This window comes from Daphnia magna, linkage group LG2 (assembly GCF_020631705.1).
Source record: "Daphnia magna isolate NIES linkage group LG2, ASM2063170v1.1, whole genome shotgun sequence".
Lineage (NCBI taxonomy): Eukaryota > Metazoa > Arthropoda > Branchiopoda > Diplostraca > Daphniidae > Daphnia > Daphnia magna.
This window is the reverse complement of record NC_059183.1, coordinates 11,287,838-11,306,032: the sequence shown is the minus strand read 5'-3', so window position 1 is coordinate 11,306,032 and position 18,195 is coordinate 11,287,838. Positions and strand designations below refer to the sequence as shown.

At 41.8% G+C, this 18,195-nt stretch overlaps 3 protein-coding genes and 1 long non-coding RNA gene across 4 annotated transcripts in view; 1 reads left to right on the top strand and 3 right to left on the bottom strand.

The window, feature by feature from the left end:
• Nucleotides 1-280: 280 nt before the first annotated feature.
• LOC116916044 (spatacsin) lies at nt 281-3,602 on the bottom strand. Its single transcript, XM_045169262.1, has 5 exons — nt 3,355-3,602; nt 1,986-3,302; nt 1,208-1,922; nt 988-1,145; nt 281-924 (listed from the first exon to the last, which is right to left on the bottom strand). The coding sequence occupies exons 1-5, from the start codon at nt 3,600-3,602 to the stop codon at nt 558-560; spliced, it is 2,805 nt and encodes a 934-aa protein (XP_045025197.1). The 3' UTR covers nt 281-557.
• Nucleotides 3,603-3,834: 232 nt separating this feature from the next.
• On the bottom strand, nt 3,835-6,669 carry LOC123470146 (spatacsin-like). The gene is made up of 4 exons (XM_045169891.1): nt 5,964-6,669; nt 5,726-5,871; nt 5,391-5,652; nt 3,835-5,324 (listed from the first exon to the last, which is right to left on the bottom strand). Exons 1-4 carry the CDS (start codon nt 6,667-6,669, stop codon nt 3,835-3,837), a joined length of 2,604 nt encoding a protein of 867 aa, XP_045025826.1.
• A 1,303-nt stretch (nt 6,670-7,972) lies between these two features.
• LOC123470147 lies at nt 7,973-8,898 on the bottom strand. Its single transcript, XR_006643658.1, has 2 exons — nt 8,358-8,898; nt 7,973-8,289 (listed from the first exon to the last, which is right to left on the bottom strand). It is a non-coding gene; the product is annotated as an uncharacterized LOC123470147 (long non-coding RNA).
• Nucleotides 8,899-10,120: 1,222 nt separating this feature from the next.
• The window catches only part of LOC116918042 (protein dead ringer), a 43,109-nt gene continuing 35,034 nt past the window's right edge, over nt 10,121-18,195 (top strand). The window contains exon 1 of the mRNA XM_045169890.1: nt 10,121-10,583. Within this exon, the coding sequence (XP_045025825.1) occupies nt 10,470-10,583 (114 nt within the window). The 5' untranslated portion in view covers nt 10,121-10,469. The remainder of the gene's footprint in view (nt 10,584-18,195) is intronic.

Sequence of the window (18,195 nt, the reverse complement as noted above, 5' to 3'; positions counted from 1 at the left end):
CTTTTTATGAAGAAGAAAGACTATGGGGTGGAAACACAAGCGATTGTCAACATTTTCTTTTTCTTTGTCGCCTCCCTGGTGATTCCGGTCCTATTTACGAACTGTCAACTGCAACACACAGTTCGCTGTTTGGTTTGGGCTTTGTTCTTGGCAGCTCTTTTTTCTCTTCTATTTGTTCACGTCGATTTGATGTCAACTTCGGAAATCCATTAACCGTTGTCTGAACCTTTACTTGATTTTATACAGTCTCATTACGTCTAACAGGAATTGTAGCTCTCGGATCGTTTCGGAATTGTAATTCTCGATTGCCTTTTCCTTATTACGAACAGATAAGTGCAGAAAGAAAATATCAATACATCGATGAAAACAAAAATAGGAAGGACAAAAGGGAAAAACAAACATGGATGACTCTTTATAATCTCAGGCTTAATAGCTATATTCCGGTTCTAGAGTTAGCTGAGTAAACTCGAAAACAGCTTTTAAAATTTTAATCAAACTTAATACCGCAACGAATGGAAAATACAGGACCTAATTTGGAACAATGTTAATGGAATATCTCAGTCTTGATTGGCCTTTTTTCCCCACGCCGTGTCTCTTAGATATGGGAGTGCAGACGAAGACAGTAACTCGCCAACGAGATGTCTAAGACCTAAACGTGAAGCAAGTCGATATTTGACTTCGGCATCAGTCAACATGGAGACTAGTCGTTCTAAACGGTCCAATGTTTCCGATTTTTTGCTGAACCCCGATTCCAGCTCAAACGCAGCGACTACCTGTTCAACGATAGTCGGTGTGATTGTGTGGCGACGGATGAATCGCTCCAGGTAATCCGATCCGTCATTGAGGACGTAATGTCGCATTAAGGCTTTGCCCCAAGTGACGCTGAAACCGTAACCACGTGAAACGATTTCTGCTTCTGGATACCTGTCAAAACAAAACCAAAACGATACAAAGTAAGCAGCGGAAAAGCTCGGACTAGGAACTCACGTGAGTGTCTCGCAAATGAGGACATCTACTTGAGCTGCATTCAACCCAAGGATACAATAAATGTGCTGACCGTCAGCAGCGCGACTGACTAGATGAATTTGCAATGCGACCAACTCTGCTTGCAGAGCGCACTGATTGGCGTGACTCAGTTTGCCAGCCTGTGCCAGAACGACATCTCTAGTTAACAAGCTTCAATAAACAATGTCGGCGTTAAACTAACCTGTAGAAAGTATTCAGTGGCGTGAGCTAAGTTATGCATGGCGGCCGTGAAAATCTTCTTCATTTCAGGGCTAGCTTTAAGCATGGGTAGGTCGATGGATGTGGGTAAGTTTGTTGGCTCGAGTGACCAACTGGTTGATGATTTTTTAGCAGGAGACGATTCCACGGTTTTAGGTAAAGGTGACCCTGTTGGTTTCTTCGATGTCTTTAGAATTGATTTAAATGCTTGACTGATGACTGGCTTGAGCAGACTATTGGCCTCATCCTGCCACATTCCCGCTACTTCGGCATGCATATGAAAATGAAGCGCTACCAATCGAAAGAGTTCTCGATTCTCCAAGCAATTAGGTCTGAGGAAATCGAGCAAAGCCTGCCGTAAAAGCGGAAGTCGATCCATTCCTTTACGCAACAGATATTCGAATTGGTCGTGCTCCTTCAAGAGCTCAAAGACGTAGCTCATCTCCGTATAGCGCTGGATCCCGGTGGTGAGTCGCGTAATGAGGATCCACTGCTGGTCTAGAAGAAGTTTGTCAATGAAACTGCGGGCGTGGTTAAGAATTTGGCCGATGTTTTCTACGTCACAGGCGAGTGTGAAGCTAGAATGGGAAAATATGAGCAATTCCACCGCGACTGGCCACTCGTTATTCTCCTCAAGATCTAGCGCCGCTTGCAAAAGAGCCCGTCCTAGTTGAGTGGGATCGGCACAGAGCGTTACCCTAAATTATATTTCATTAATGTGAAGCTAATAATTAACGATTCTATATGAATTTTTATTTTACCAGCGATTAAATGTGCCGCGAAGCAGCGACACCACCATGTTGGTTTCGGTGCTCACTTGTCCATAAGCTGAACGTGCAGCTTCGATGAGCTCGTCTTTAACCAAGTCTACCACTTGCGTCATAGCAATGCGTGATGCCGTGATCCAATTACGAGCCAAGTTCAAATGTCCGCCGATAGCCAATTGGAGACCAGAAGATTGAGTCGGCGTTTCCAGCAACATCTTCAGGATTGATATGGGCCTTGAGTGTTCCACAACATATTCATATTTCAGATCCAAAATCACTGCAACTTGGTGGAAAACCAAGAGACGCTGACAGAGTACATGTCCGTGCTTGAGCAGTTCATTGTCGATATATTCAATGGCCGATTGTCGATCCTTCCATTCGACCTCTTTATCTTTCAGTGCAATGATCTGGAGTAGTCTACTTTTGACTCTGGGCATGTCGACGTTATTCTCCACTAAATCAATCATGAAAAGAATCAAGAGAAGATCTGGACTTTGTCGTCGAAACATGTAAGAAAGCTTGAGGGCTCCAACCAATTCTGCAGCATCGAGATTCCGGCCAATCCATTCAGAGACTTTCTCCAAAAAGGAGTCGCTATAAGTTGACTGTAGTTGAGCATAGGGCAACGCATCTGCAATTTCGTTTATTTTTGCCATCAGCAGAGGACACATCGGCGAGTCTGGTTGAAGATCGAGTAGCGAAGAGGGAGTTGAACTATCGAGATCGGCTTCTATTCGCGTTTGCCACCACAACACCTCCAGCTCAACTAAGGCATCTTTCCGTATTGGTTTCACAAGTCGCATCCACTTCAGTGCGTGATCTATCATCAGATGAGATTCCCAAGAGGTTTGCGCTTTTGGCAAGACGTCCCGAAAGAAGTTGGAAGCTAAATCAGGTCGCACATGGTGAACGGTTAGAAGTTGGTGACAGCGATTCCAAAACGCTGTCCTGTAGCGGAGCGATGAAGTTTGTGCCTCATTTTGATTGGTTTGACTTTCAAACATTGTATGCAGCTGAGTAACAAAGATAGAATCCGCCGGTACATCGGAAGTTTTGGCCAATTTTAAAGCTACGTCAAAGTTTCTTTGATCGAGAAGGATTTCAACAGCTTTTAAACATTCCTGTTGGAATTGCAAACTGTTACTTCCTTGCATCAAATTGGCAATGTTCACATCGATTCCAGAATGGACACAAAGCGTCACTATTTCGGCCAACAATCCGAAATCTGGAACTGAAACGTCCATAGCCAACGAGTCAAAAGGCTGAACATCCGCCCACATGGTCAACAGATCCTGTTGCTGATTCCGCGTCCTGGATAAGATAACACAGTGCCCACGAGAGGATATGCAAAGCGAAGTGGAACAGATTCATGGATTGGCGGAATAGAATCATATCGTCACCTTCTTCGTATAAGCTGATAGCATCACGGACTAGTTCTAGTTTATCACGTTCACTTTCACCTTTCATAAAGGAGTCGAGCCAGTTGAGCATTCGGGTTAGCCAATGGTGAGGGACGAAGATATTAAAAGCTTCCAAAACGAAGTGGAATCGATGGGAGCTCATGGCTTCCAGTACCAGGTTGCTTAACGTTTCCATATCCGGAACCGCCATCGTTGTCTCGTTCTCCAACATTGGTGAATTTTCGTGTAAATTTAATGAAAGATAGACGCAGAGGCACGGGTAAATCAGGCGAGGTTCCAAAACTGCAGTAACCACTGCAAGTTCTACACTGCGATTAACCAACGAGCAGGTGAGAAGATTGGACGCATTTTCGGTGGAGCCTTGCAACAGTAATCGGTAGAAGGTTTCGTTTGGGGTAGTCGTATTTAATACGTAAATGCTACTAGACGTTTGGCTGGTTTCTGTTGAGAATGCAGGTTTGCATGGCCAATTGGAGATGAAACTTGATCGGAGATGAAAACTCTCGAAGTATTTCTCTATATCTTTCAAATGGATAGTTGTAAATCTGGATGAAAAGGAGAAAAATTTGCCAATGATTCCGGCTAGCGCACTGAGTTAAAAATTTAATCGGCAATCCGAGGCCGTAGACGGTGCAGAACTCGATCGCTAGATGCCAGCTCGTGACGAGCTTAACCGCATCAGAATCATTAGAATTATTCTTCAACAAGCAATCTTCAAGTAGCTCACTCAGGCTACGCGGTGCAAGAGAGTCGACTAAGAGATCACGGGTGAGATTGACAAGATTTTTCCGATCTAACGCAGGATCTTGTGTCAGACGTTGCAGTACGGCCAGGGTAGTTCTGACGGGATGTGCATTGAAACCCAACATTTCAATCAGCAAAACGCACGATCTCGAAATAGCATTATTCCACGGATCTTCTAGGCCTATAGCCTGGATTGCAAACGGGTAGGTTGCGATTTCTTCTTTTGTTTTGGTGGTCTGTTGTAGGTGGAAGAAGGCTCGGAACGGGCGACTCTGTTTCAAGTAAAACGTCCAATCAAGACATGACGTTAAACCTTGATTGGTTTCACGAGCACTTTCTGCCCGAGGAGAATGAGGGTTTCCTAACAAGGCATATTCTTTTTGAGAATATTTGAAAAAATTTGCCACGTTGATAGGAACTTCTCCGACCAGCAACTGATGGATTGACGGATCTTCGGCGGTATTATCCCAAACATGCGCAAACACAGGCAGACTCTTTAGTGCTTTTGACATCGTGCCATCTGGAATTAGGATTGGATTCATTAAATGAAAGAATAAGGCCACAAAGGGATGTTTCATCCAAAATTCTTCTTCAGTAAGATGATTCGTCTCCTTTAGAAGAGTATTATTTAAACGGCACAGTTCGACAAAGCCGTCGGAATCACTAGGGTCCAATTTCCATGACTGAAATCTTTGAACAAGCTTCATCCAAGTTGGACGCTCATTCAAATCAATGTTGCCATCAGAAATAAGGTCGTAAAACAATTCCGGGTTGAACTCGTGAGCACAATAATCGAGGGCCGCAGTCGTTATGGACTGTAACGTAACGTTTGCGAGAGGCTTGCGAACAATATTCTCCACTTGATGAAACTGCCCAATGGATAAAAGACGAGTAATGAACGCTACGAGACTCTGACGTTCGCATTCAGCGAAGACACCTTGATTGGCTAGTAAATTCAATACGGAATCCCGCGTGTCGTTGTTTTTGCATTCAGCAGCCATATCAACCATTGCGTTACTTATTGGCCAGATATATGGAATATTTTCATCAACAGCATGATTAGACGGCGCCTGATTTTCAATCCATTTCTTCAGGGTTGAGAGAATTTGTTTATTCAACATGACTTGCCAAACATCTTCCGGCTGGATTCTCGCTAGTATTTGCTCATCTAACGGGAATGTAATTTAAATAGAAAATTAACACAGAGCGCTAAAACACACATTCCTTTGATTACTTTTCGATTGTAGGAAGGCCTCTGCTAAATAAAGACTTCTTTGTTTTGAGTTCCACCCCAAAACCATTTCCATAGTTAAGACGGGCACATTACCCAGGGAGTCTCTGACATAGCACTCCGCGAAAGTAATGAAATCCAAACAATTCATCAACTCGGCGGTCCATAGGTGGCGTTGTTGCATGATTTCCACCAGTTTTTCTCTCGATTTTGGATCTGCGGCTTGAAGGCAGATTTTCTCCCATGTTCCAGGAACTTCACAGCCCTAAAAAACAATTTATAAAACCTTACATGATGCTGGATTATGCACAATTAGAAGATAACCGAATCTGCCTTACCAAATTTCTTATTATTGTTTCCGCCTCGTTAATCATTCGAAAATCATACGCCACAACACCCTGCTGAATTTCGCTTATGATGGCTTTCCGTATCAAATTCAAGTCTCTGAAATTGCAATCACCTCGGATAGATAGCTCATACTGAGCTGGGTACATAAAAACAAAAAGATATATACGTACGAACACAAAAGTAAACAAGCTTTTTACTAAAAGCCATTAGATATTGAATTATTCTCACCTAATGCAAGATGATTGTGGATAAGCGCGTCTTTAACTATGCTGTATTCATCCCATCCATGCCATTTCGTAGTTAATTCTTGAAATACCGCATTTTCTTTGAAACTGGCGGGTTCCTGAGGGTTTACGGGCAACAGTTCTTGCCACGCAAAAATTAGATTGAAAATGGTTGCACAGTCAGGGAATTTCTTATGAGCCCGTCCGGCGAATCCTAGGCTGAGTCCTAGTACTTGAAGGCCAAACGAAGATGACAAAGAACCTTTTTTTTCAACGGAAGAGCAATGAGAGCTGTTCTTGGTTGATACGTTTTCACCGTCAACAAGCTTTGTAATCAGGAAACTGTCGAGTACACGTAGAATATGGCAAATTTCAACCTCAACGCCCTCTTCAGCAATCTTTAAGATATTTGCTATGCTCTCCAAATGTTGCGAATTGATTGCAGTGGCTAATAAAGACGCCCGAACATCGATGCTGACCGTGACATCAACTTTTTCCGATTCTTTCAGGTCACGAATGGAGTTGTTTTTCATTACCTTATCATACCGATCAAATCGCTGAGAAAAGATAATTGTTTCATGAAAACCAACACTGCAACAATAAATCCTTTGAAATGTTGCAAGGTTGAAAAGGAGGTATTCTTCGGGTTGTCGGGTGAACACAGCAATATAGCTTGTCCCCAATTGAGATTTCACAAACACTTTTTCCATCTTGTAATAAAAGCCTGAGTTTCTTCTTGCCAACTAAAAGGCTATCAGTCAGAATCGCAAACATTTTCCCATCAGGACCTGCTGATATTTGCCTCACAGGGCTAACTGGTAAGCTATCAGAAAATTCCAGTTGAACAGTCTGCTTTATCTTTCCCTCAAACAAAGAGTATAAATCTGTAAGAATGCTTTTAATTACTTGGTGTCTGCAATTGAAAGAATTATGTACTTACGAAGACTTTTGGTATGAGGCTCGTAGTTTACAAATATTTTATCACAGAAGCTCCAAACTGCAAATTCTCCCACTTCTAAGGCCCAAATAATATCATTCTCTTGGTCTGATTGCCAGCTTAGGCAAGCAATTTGCTTTACAGAAGTTTGAAGAATGCACAACCGACGTTGAAAACTCAAGCACAAAATTTGTTTTAGGCTGTCAAACTCCTGAAATAAAGAAGTATTTTTGGTAAGAAATTTGTTGAACATCATAATCACATAATTCATTTATACCAGTCTCTTTAAAATAAGATGTTTCAATAATGTTTCGGCAGCCAGCCTCAGAGATGTGGCAGGAGAATTTCTTCGAAATGACTTACACTCCAAATCTCCATTTCTCTTGCTGAGAAGCACCATCGACTCTTCATGGTGCCAAATAGTGCTTGAATATTAAGACGAACAAATTCGTTAAACCCTTATAAGTAATATTATTTTAAATCCTTTTTGTACCTTCTTACGTTATCTACTTCCCAAATTGGTTTGACTAGTTCACTCTCAGCTAATGGTTGGTAACGATAAACTGACAACACATGATTTTCATTCAAAACAGATATATGTTTTCCCTCTCTTGATATGTAAGCTCTTACTACAGGAGGATTTCGGGTATCCATACTTGAATGAATTGGTCCCACTCGGCCAGCTCCGATAACACGTTGTTGTGGAATGCGTCAAAACAAAGTAAGATATCGGATAATCGCCCTAATAGCCGATAGTTATGAAAGATCGATTTAAAAGTCGATTACGTAACATGATTTACCTGTTACTTTGAAACGAATAAAAAACTTGCATCCTCGATTTCACATTGTGTTTTCAACAGATTATGTGTGTTGCTTCAACAAAACTACTCAACAAAACACCTGAAAATGTTCTTCTACCTTGCAGTGTGTTGGTTAGAATTTCAACAATCATTCTCGAGGATACGTATTGAAGATCGAGTTAAAGTGTATCTCCCATAATGTTTACTCTGTTCTCGGCATTTGCAGTTGTTATACACCAGCACCGATAAACTTCCGCATAAAAAGACTGTACGCGCTACTGTAATACCAATTTTATTCTAAATTTGTAAAGCCTACAGTATGTTGTTTTTGCCATCTTGCCCACAACGCGGCAATTGCTTTTTTCGATTGAATGAATTGCGAAATTGTTGGTCTGTTAATGCTCGTTCACGTCCTTGACCATGAAGGCTTTGACACTTTGATCGTTAGATGCATGGTTTCATCAAAAAGAACCTTGAAATTTTATCTTTCACCTGCACAATTCCTATCGAAAATGGGTAATAGGTAAAAACACCTGACAGCCACAAGAGCCCGGATTAATGAATAACACGCCTTACATTCATTACTGTTAGCCCTAAGGGAAGATACGAACGAAAGAGATAATGAAAGTTTTTTGTTTTAGCGATGCACATCAATTTTTACTGTGTGAATCCAGTAGTACGTATGTAGACACAGCAGCTGTCATGGAAACCTAGGCTCTTGATGGTTTTTTCCCACATGATATGGCGACAGCCGACGTTTAGTTTTCTGCCTGTTGTTTGTTCTACAAAATATGGCGTTTTATAATTTTAAACTGTTTTCCACCTATCACAATTTTTAAGAGGAATGCAAGCAGAGTTTTAGATAAAACTGTAGTTTTGTCCCAATGGAGATGAGAAATAAATTCCTAGTATCGTCGGCTTAGGTAATGGAAGAACGAATGGTTGCTTACCATTGAGGACATCTAATGCGAGTGACCTGAATTGATAGTCTATCCCTCAACAGAAAAGAGAAAAAAGAAGAGAGAATGAGTCGACGAAAGGTCTCGCTCCCATTTTTTGATAGTTTAAACTCTCTGGTAAGTGGCTTCTTTTCTCCCATTTTATGCCTTTTTATTTTCGAATTTCGCCTCTCTTTAAGTAAAAAAACATTCGAGACACGTTCGGAAATGACTTTATGGTACCCACCATCGTACGGTCGTTGACGATACTAAACTGTCGAGTTCCAACTGTTCCCATCCTGGTGGTTCAATGCTGTTTTACTATTATTTTTTAGAGCCATCACCCTCTCTCTCTCTCTCAAACTCTGTATCCCATCTTCATTATAGTCTCTGTACGTACCATTCGTAAATCAATCTCATTTACAGTTACCAATCCGCTGCTTGGCATATCGGATTCACAATTTTTTTTTTTTTTTGGGGGGCAAAGGAAAATAAAACAAAAAATTCAGGACGTGAAGACTACGTTTGCCCTGATCCTATTTCACACTATCTTCTTTTTTGCCCCTTTTTTTTGAGAGCCAATTTGACCTCATGTCGACTTTGAATAGAGCCGTAATGGCCCTGACTTCCGTTTATGTAATTTGCACTTTCTGGAGAATGCCTCGGAAATCGTGGTAAACTTTGAGCGCAAACATGTGCTGAGAGACAAAATAAACTTACATTGCTTTACTGGTTATTCGTTTATTTTCTATGCGCCTCCATCTTTCGAATTTCTATGCGATGACGTAACACAACGAGTGCCATTTTCCAATTCACATGCTTGTGGGACAACCAAATAGTAGGTAATCGCTTTTTGAAGTTTGAAAATGTACGACAGGTTGTCTGTCATTTGCCTGATGATATCGCTGACAAAGGTGTTCTAATTTGGTAGAATGTATCACGACATCCGTTCGATATGAAACAGGATATGATGAAAATGAATTGCATTTAGACGTGATAGTGCATCATTCATTTTACGATTGACCTGAAAGCACCGCTATCAGATTTGGTTACGCAAACATTTCCTTTCAACTTCAATAATGTCGTAATTCACACAAAATTCAAAAATATTAAAAAAAATCCACGGGAAACACTGATAATTGTTTCCCGGAATTTTTACAGTTTGCTTTTTTTTCTTTTGCCTTTAACCATGATCAGTAGCAATCGTTCCATCACGACGATCACGACCAAGAAGATAGAGGCGGAGCATAACGAGCGCCAGTCATCGGATTGGGCATCTACCACGGGAGGGGAAATGAGGAGATAGGGGGCGGTGCTTATCTATCCCCAAGAGTCCAAGGCACCTGGTTGGCTTGTTGGCCAAACAGGCCTGTCGAAGAAGAAGCGGGGTAAGAAGAATAGAAGGAGGAGGGGGGGATACCAAAAAGAAAGGGGGCGCCACACACACACATACACACACACACATTCGAATAGTTGGACAACCCTCCAAAGTTGGTCTGCACTTCATTGATTCGGTTGATCTCGGAGAGACAAGACCGCGCTTTTTTTGACCGTTGTTTTTTTTTTCGGTTCTTTTTTTTCCCCCTTCACCTTTCGTGCGTGTGTGTGTGTGTCGGTGTCTTCGGTGTGGCGAACGGATTTTGACAGTGCTTCTTCTCTGCCCACAAATTGTGTGTGTTAAAAGTCAACCAAACGACATAGAGAAAAAAAAAAAAGAAACTTGTTATTATTATTGTTACCATTGTTATTGGGGATTTTCGGTACGTTGATTACCGGAAATTATTTGAACCAGTGTCGTCGGCGGATTGAATCAGGAGAAAAGAGAAGATTGATTGATGCTTTTGTCACCCGGCTCAGCTGAGAACGTGTCAAAAATTCGTGTCAAAAACCGAGAACCCGTGCCCTCCTACCGGATGGATCGCAACGACGATGAAATCGATGCGATGATGGTAAGTCTTTTACATTTAAATTTGATTCAATATTGGTTTATTTTTTTCTTTCTGAGCCCGACCGGTCTTTGACCCAAAGTAATTGAAACATTTTGCCCCTTTCTTTTTTTATGGTTCATTTTTGTGTGTGTGTGTGTGTGTGTTGGGCTATGTTACGTGTTCATCGACCTGCCAGGGACTCTTGAGGGGGTTAAAAAAAAAAGGATTGTCGGCTATTTTGTTATGACCTGAAAAAAATAGGGACATTTTTTTTTCTTTCTGGTAGTCTACTTTTTTTTTTTTTTGTAAGTTCTTTTTCGAGAAAAGAACTGTCACACAGCGTGTGACAGTTACCATGTGTTGTTTGAAGATTATGGCTACCACATTGAGGCGTATTTAATCGACATTTGAGAGAAAGAGATGACCTTTGATGACCTCGCTTTCCGCATCTATCAGTTTGACGCGAAAATGTCCAGTCATTTTTTTTTTCATTTTATTTTATTTTTTTTCTGTTAGGGGGAGAGAGAAAGAATTGATAATAGATAGGAAAAGGGAAGAGGAGGGGTTAAGTGGTATCAACTCTTTTTGGTACGAAAAATGCCCTTTTTTCCCCATCTAGCCTTGATATCCCCCCCCCCTAAAATAAGGGTGGGTAACCTTTTTTTGACCCCCATTTTTTTTTTCGTATCGAAATTGGCGTCCTTCCGATCGATTCAAATTGACAAGGGTAAGGGGTTTTTTTTTTTTCAGTTGAGAAATAGGAGGAGAGGTCTCCTTTTTTTTCTCTCAACAAAAGATCAAGGAAGAAAAACATCATTTTTATAATTGGTACTCGAACCATATTAAAATCTAAAAAAAAGGTCAAAAAAGAAGGGGGAGGGCAGGGTTAGCCGATCGGTGAGTAGGAATGGTAGATAAAATTTGCATAGGATTTAAACATTTGTTTTTTTTTTAATATTGTGAAACGATTCTTCGAACATGGACGATGTATAAAAAAAAAGCGCCTGACCTGAAATGCGTCGAATAGAAACAAAAAGAAAGAAGAAAAAATATCCGATGTACAAGTTAGTTTATATCTATACCACCCACATGGTTCAAGGTCGACAGAATTTGACCTGTCTCATCTTGAGTTTGAGAGAAAATTAACGTGTATGCATGTTCCTATCACACAGTGTGTTGTCTCGAATGACGAGGCGGATTCGTCAGAGTTTCGTTTCACATCGTCGGGGATATTTCGAAGCTTTTTTTTCTTTCTTTCTTTCTATCCCCCTTCCTCCTTGTATCTTCGATGCAAATGACAAATCGCTTATCATATTTTTGTTTATTTATCGAGTCACGTTTAGACGTCCCACTGTTACGAATATCAAAAGATGTGCATTTGAATGTCTGATTGATTGGCGCGCCATTGACTTTAAATTGCAAACATTTGAATAGGCTCGCGTCCCTCTCCCGCTGTCACATTTTCGTTTTGATGGCGTCATGGGTCCCCATATTCGAATTGATTCGAGATAAAGGAAGAATAGGGGGACTTTTAAATTTGAAAAAAAAAAATCATTGTGACTGAGTCACTCAACAAGCTGATTAATTGTGTCAAGTTGGCCATATGGTTATAAAACAAAAAAGGCCGGCGTTTCCTTGCCAACTATTTGTAATCGGCCACGAGCAGCTGGAACGGGGGATCGATTTTTCGCCATCATCAGCGCATTGTTTTCTGTTGGCGTTTGTGGTTGCTGCAGACACACTTGGGCCAAACGTCATCCGACACGATCATGCGTGTGAATCGCTTTGCAATTTGAATTAAGATGAAATAATGCATCCCCCCCACCATTTTTTTTCTTTTCTTGTTGTGTGTGTGTGTGTGTGACCCAACGGAGGCTTCTCGTTTCGCCAACAGCTGGAGGGTATGGAAATGTCGAGTAAAAACCGGTTTCGCCAAATCAAAAATGCCTTAATGGATCGCGGACTTGAACACGAAAAAAAGAAAGGCAGAAGCGTAGGAAGAAATAAAAATAAAATTGTGTGTGTCGGTCTATGCAAGCAACCATAGAGTGTAGTAGTGGTAGTAAGTAGTTGTAGGATGGATGTGTATATGTAAAAAGAAAAATTTGATGGGGGTGAAATAACCTGCCCTTTTTTCCTTTTGGTTCGAAGGTCGTTTTCCTCTTTCTGGTGGACGACTATCTCGGGTATTTTGCCTATAAGGAGGGGAGGGAGGGAGGGGGCATTAAAAACACCCACTCTTTGTGAAAAAACCCCCTTTTGGTTCAAAAATATAAAAAAACAGGAGGGTATAAGCCCATAGGGTAGAGAGAACGAGAAAGGCAAAAAAAAAAATGCGCGACTGGGTGTCGCCATAAGATTTATGTCAATTTAGACCCCTGTGTAACCGATTGGTGTGTTTTTTCTCTCTTTTTCGGCTCCAGTCGTAAAAACGCACACCCAACCCTTTCGGAAAAAAAAGGAGGCAAAATCTGCAATTAATGAAGTCTAAAGTTTTCTTGCTTATTCACAAACCCGTTTTTTTTTTTTTGTTTTCTTCCAATTGAGCGGCTTCTTTTTTAAGAACGCATAGGCGGGCGGCGTGTTCCGGTTACGACACTTGCACACAAACCTGTACTCAATTTTATTTTTTTTTATTTTCTCGTGGATTCGAAACATGCGGATGTCAATCGATGTAGAGTTATCGCACTCGGTTCCGCTTTTTTCTTTTATTTACTTTTCTAAAAAACCCCCTTCCTCCCCCCCCCCCCGAAACACTAATATGGACCCAACCGGATGGAGCCATGTGTGTTCTGTCATTTTAACTTTCCAAGCCCCCCCTTTTTCAATTTAGGAATTTTTTTTTTATTATTATTTTTTTTTCTTCAAATTTTTCCATGTGGGGGAGTAGAACACAAACAAGGGCGTTGCAAAAATCGCGGCACTGGAGAAGGGGATGGGGGGTGGGAATCCAAGGTGCGCATTTTCAAGTCGAGATTGAAGCATGACTGGAACACCATTTTTATTTTCCCGTTGCATACGTGTGATAGCTTGGCGCGCGCGTTATTTAGACACATTTTTTTCAAATGACCCGCTGCGGATGTGTATCTCCCCTGGCGCGTAATCACTCGCATCGTAAAATAAAAGAAAAAGAAAGAAAAGAATCTTGGAAAACAAAAGGAGAAGAGAGTCTCTCAATAATTTAAATAAATAAAAATGTCAAGAATGTGTGAGGTCATCTCGTTCAATATTTGAACAACGGCATCGACGTGAATGTAAAACGAAAAGGAAATGGATTGCAGGAAGGGGAAGAATGACGACACGGTATGTGTCTGTTATCTCGAGCTGATGATTTGTCACGATATCCTATTTAATGAATAAATGAGTCGCATCGAAAAAGAAAACGGGTGGGGGCGGCGGCCAGAGGAAGAAGAAACGAAAGGGGACGGGGCAGGATTTTGTGTCAACTAAACGACCGAAACCTTAGTAAAAAGAATCAAGACTATTGACTACTACGAAACAGAGAGAGGCACGCGCATTAATTGAATCAGGCAGGACACAAGAGCAACTGTGGCAACGTATAAGCTCGTTATCGTCTTCGTTTTGATCGCATGCGATCAATCTTGCCGAGTCTCCGATATGACACACACACACACACACACAATGTTTGTTGCACACATCCAAATGTGTTTACATTTTCGACTGTCGTGTATGTTTTCCTTTTTCGCTTCTTGGATGATTGGATTACACACGCACGCATTGTTACATAGGCCTTTTGCTCGAGCTTAGCTCGTCTCCCCCACCGCCTCACCTGAAAAAAAGGAAAAGGTATGGGTCACACATAATAATAGGTTTCCTTGTCCTCCTCCTTGTTTGTTTCGATCGAAAAAGAAACCTTAACGATATCAAGACGTCAGTCGAAATACCACCTTGCGTCTCATCCCCCTTTTCTCTCTTTCTCTCCTATTCGAGACGTGAGATTAGCAATAATGTCATTTTATTTATTTTTTATACCGTGTTGATATCCAACGAACCTGAAAGTCACATTCAAGTAGAGTCAAGAGAAACCTTAGATGGCAAATATCACCCCCCCCTCTGCGCGCTCTTTAAGATATCGTGATTCCATTTGCATATCATTTCCCGCACGCCCTCCCCATCTCTTTTTTTTTCCCTCTTCGTTTGCAAACGAGATGTTTTTTTTTTGTTTTGTTTTGTTTAACGTGCTGATTGAAGCCTTGCATCTTGTTATGACCACCTTATTGTCCTTTTTTTTTTTCCTTATTTAAAAATGTCGTAGCGAACGCCTACGCCAAATATCGTTGTCAATGATTTTTTGATGCCAGACACGGGGGACGGGGAAACGAGAGAAAGAAAAAAGACAAGTTGGGACATGTTTGTTGATGGCCATTGAGGAAACAATTCACGCAAACTGATTGTCGTCCGGCTTTTGTTGTCCTGTGTGTGCGTGGGTGTGTGAGTAGTGTTTGGCTCGTAAAAACCAACTCTTATCCTAACAAGAGCCGGGTCCTGTTGTGTCAAATCTTTTCTTTTTCTAACACACTTGACTGCGTGTGCGTGTTGTTATTATTCTAATAGGCTACAACAACGGCGAGTCAGGTGGTGCATGGGAAAAGACGGTCCGTTTATTCAAATTGGGAACCGGGGGGGGGGGAGAGAAGTGGATGCGCATTTGATATCTCACGATTTCCTAGTTGGTCATTGATTATTATTTACAAGTTCCGCCCCGAGATTTTCAAACGGACGAACTGGTCGGTCCAGTCTATTTTGAGCGGGGCTGGTGGCGCGCATACACGACGACGCTTTATTTATTGGCCCGTTGAGGCCGGCCAAGTCACAACGACAAGATGCTGAAACGATGCCAAACTCGATTTCCATCCAGCGTCAATAATGGTGAAAGGCTTTTTTTCTTCTTCTTTTTCCGATGGGGGACATGACGACGATGCGCAAACAAATTGAATCTGACGAGACGTGCCAGCCAATGGCGTGCTCGCCCCCACAAGCGTAGGGACAGGTGAGGTGGACGTCCACCACCACCACCATCATCACAAAAACGAGCGTTTTATACGATACCTGGCGCGTGTTACTTTCCAGGCCTAAAGAATGAATGAATTTTTTTTTTTCTTTTTCTCCGTTTGTGTATGGGCCCCAATATTTTGATATGAAGGTGGGCCCCCAAAACAACGATCGTCTTTTTTTTTTCGTGCTGTTGTTGTTGTGTATTTCTTACCTCGCTGGGAGTTCTTCTTTGAGGGGGGGCGTCATGGGGCGTCGATGGATGGACCATTAGCATTTGCATATCACCAATTACCCCTGCTGATTCTTCACCCTCCTCGCTCCAACTGCGATGCCACATTCCTGGCATATAACACACGTTTGATTTATAGAGAGACACGAAACATCGCGCGCTGCTGTGCTCTGCCCTTTGCTCTCTTCCTCGTCGTCGTCTTCTTCTTCTTCTTATGTGTGTCTGTGTGTCTATTAAATGCCTGGTACACGCGTGCGAGAGCTATGCGTCTCCACCCCCGCAGCAGAGGCCATTTTTTCAAGAGCAATTTTTCAATCCCCCGGATCTTTTTTTTTCTTGTTCCCTTCCTAGCGAGGCAAAAAAAAAAGGGAAAAAGAGAATCCAGAGTGAGAATGGAAATCATCCATCAATAAGAGAAAAGAAGAAAAGACGACGACGACTGCGTGTTTTGACTATCATGCCAACGAATGAACAGTAAGGGTGTTACCCCCACCGTGACTGAATCGATATGTAATGGTGTAGAACTATTGCAAACAAGCATCGTCTTCTTCTTTTTTGTGTGTGTTGGGACAGGGAATTTTATTTTTTTCGTATGGCTGGGCATTGAAAGGGGGGGGGGGAATCTATATTTTCATGCGTGTGTATAAAAATGGGAAAGAAAAAGTGCACACAAAAGAATAAGACACAAGATGGATATCAATGGGCCGTTATAAGAGTCGCGATTGGCTCTTGATAGGAGACCGTCTTTCAAGAACAAGAATAAAAAGGGGTAAAAGAAGAAGAAGAAGAAAGCCCAGCAGGTGACATTGTCTCACGGCCTGTGATCGTACCTGGTGATAGACACCGAGCATGGAATCCTTTCTACTACCCCCACCCACAAAAATAGATGTATAAATAATAATAAAGAAAAGGAGGGGGAGATGGATCTTGCTTGAACTTTTCGAGGCTCAATAATAGGTCAACATTGTCTCTCTCTATCTCCCACTGTCCTGTATGTGTATAGATGTATAAAAAAAAAAGAGAAAAAATTCAGGTACCAGGAATTTCGATTCATTTCCCTTTATAATTTATTCCTTCTTGTTCTCTTCTTGTCGCTATATTTTGATGGGAATGGCAACATTCTCGTTTGCATGTTATCGATTCCTTTATATCTATTTTTTTTCTTTTCGAACTGGCGTGGTCACGTTCGATTTTTTTTCTCGAGAAATCGATTGAAATTGACACCGAGTACGACTGTAACTAAACAACACACCAAAAAAATGTTTCCTTTGAAAGAAAAAAAAGGGAAGATTTTTCTAAGACGTTAGCCCCCACTAACCCGCGCTCGTCTTGGGTTTTCCTCGGCACAAACTAGGTGGGCTTCCGTATAGTAATTCCACTGGGTACGATGCACACGAGAAAAAAAACAAGGGGGGGGGGGTGAGAGACATTCAATCCGCCAAGTTGAATTTCTAATCGGATTTTGCTTTCGCCTCTCGTCAAAGAATCGTGGTAAAGACGCACAATCCCATTACCAGCGAGTACGAACTGCTTGCCTTTTACGTAAACACAAACCGTCGGGGCGCCATCGGATCTTATTAATAAAAAGAAGAAGAAAAAGTGAGTCGACTCTTGCTTGTTAAATGATGATGATGATGCACGTACCAACATCCTGTGGATGTTGCCTAAAAATAGGCCTAGGCAAAGGTGGTGTTCATCACGCTGTCTGGCATCCAACTCGAATCACGTGATTGTGGGAGGGCGGGGAGGGGCATTAGCTCCAAGAGGAAGACGCAGCAGCAGCAGCAGCAGCAGCAAACAAGAAAATGAATAAGTGAATGCGGGGGGTCGGTCTTTTTTTCTTCTTTCTTTCTCTTCTCCGTTGCTTGGACCTCCCCCGCATAATGATTCACAGTCAGCTGCTACTGTGTGTGTGTGTGTGTGTCGTTGTGTATACCAACACGAAGGGGGCGATGAGAATAAGGAGAAGAGACAGAGATGAGCGTATTTATATACACACACGGCTTTAGCGAATTTATTTAAACGAAACAATACATTTTTGAATTGTGTCGGCGCAAAGTCGAATAAACAACCTCCCGTTGCGTGGTGCGCGCGTTGTTGTCCGGCACAGCGTCCTGGCCGCTTTTTGGTGATCTATTGATGTTGGAATGCATTTTTTTGTTCTCTTTCTCTTTCTCTTTCAGGAAGGGAAAAGGGTTGGTGGGTTGGGAGGCCTATTTATAAATGAAAACACACTATTTGGCGGATGACGTCGAGCGCCGGCTCGGTTTTCATTGGCACCCAAATTGATGATGGCTGGTTGCGAGTATGCAAATAGGTTAGGTCTTTTTCCCCATCGCAACTTGAAATAACAAACGAGAAAAATATGTAGAGATGGTGTAGTAACAT

What these genes read in the sequence shown, in the direction of transcription:
- LOC116916044 (XM_045169262.1), bottom strand. Translation starts at nt 3,602, where the DNA reads ATGGCGGTTCCGGATATGGAAACGTTAAGCAACCTGGTACTGGAAGCC. An exon ending in CGCGGCACATTTAATCGCTG is followed by an intron (nt 1,923 to 1,985) that starts GTAAAATAAAAA and finishes AATATAATTTAG; the next exon opens with GGTAACGCTCTGTGCCGATC. An exon ending in CTCATTTGCGAGACACTCAC is followed by an intron (nt 925 to 987) that starts GTGAGTTCCTAG and finishes TTGTTTTGACAG; the next exon opens with GTATCCAGAAGCAGAAATCG.
- LOC123470146 (XM_045169891.1), bottom strand. Translation starts at nt 6,669, where the DNA reads ATGGAAAAAGTGTTTGTGAAATCTCAATTGGGGACAAGCTATATTGCT. An exon ending in AAACAATAATAAGAAATTTG is followed by an intron (nt 5,653 to 5,725) that starts GTAAGGCAGATT and finishes ATTGTTTTTTAG; the next exon opens with GGCTGTGAAGTTCCTGGAAC. An exon ending in GGCCTTCCTACAATCGAAAA is followed by an intron (nt 5,325 to 5,390) that starts GTAATCAAAGGA and finishes CATTCCCGTTAG; the next exon opens with ATGAGCAAATACTAGCGAGA.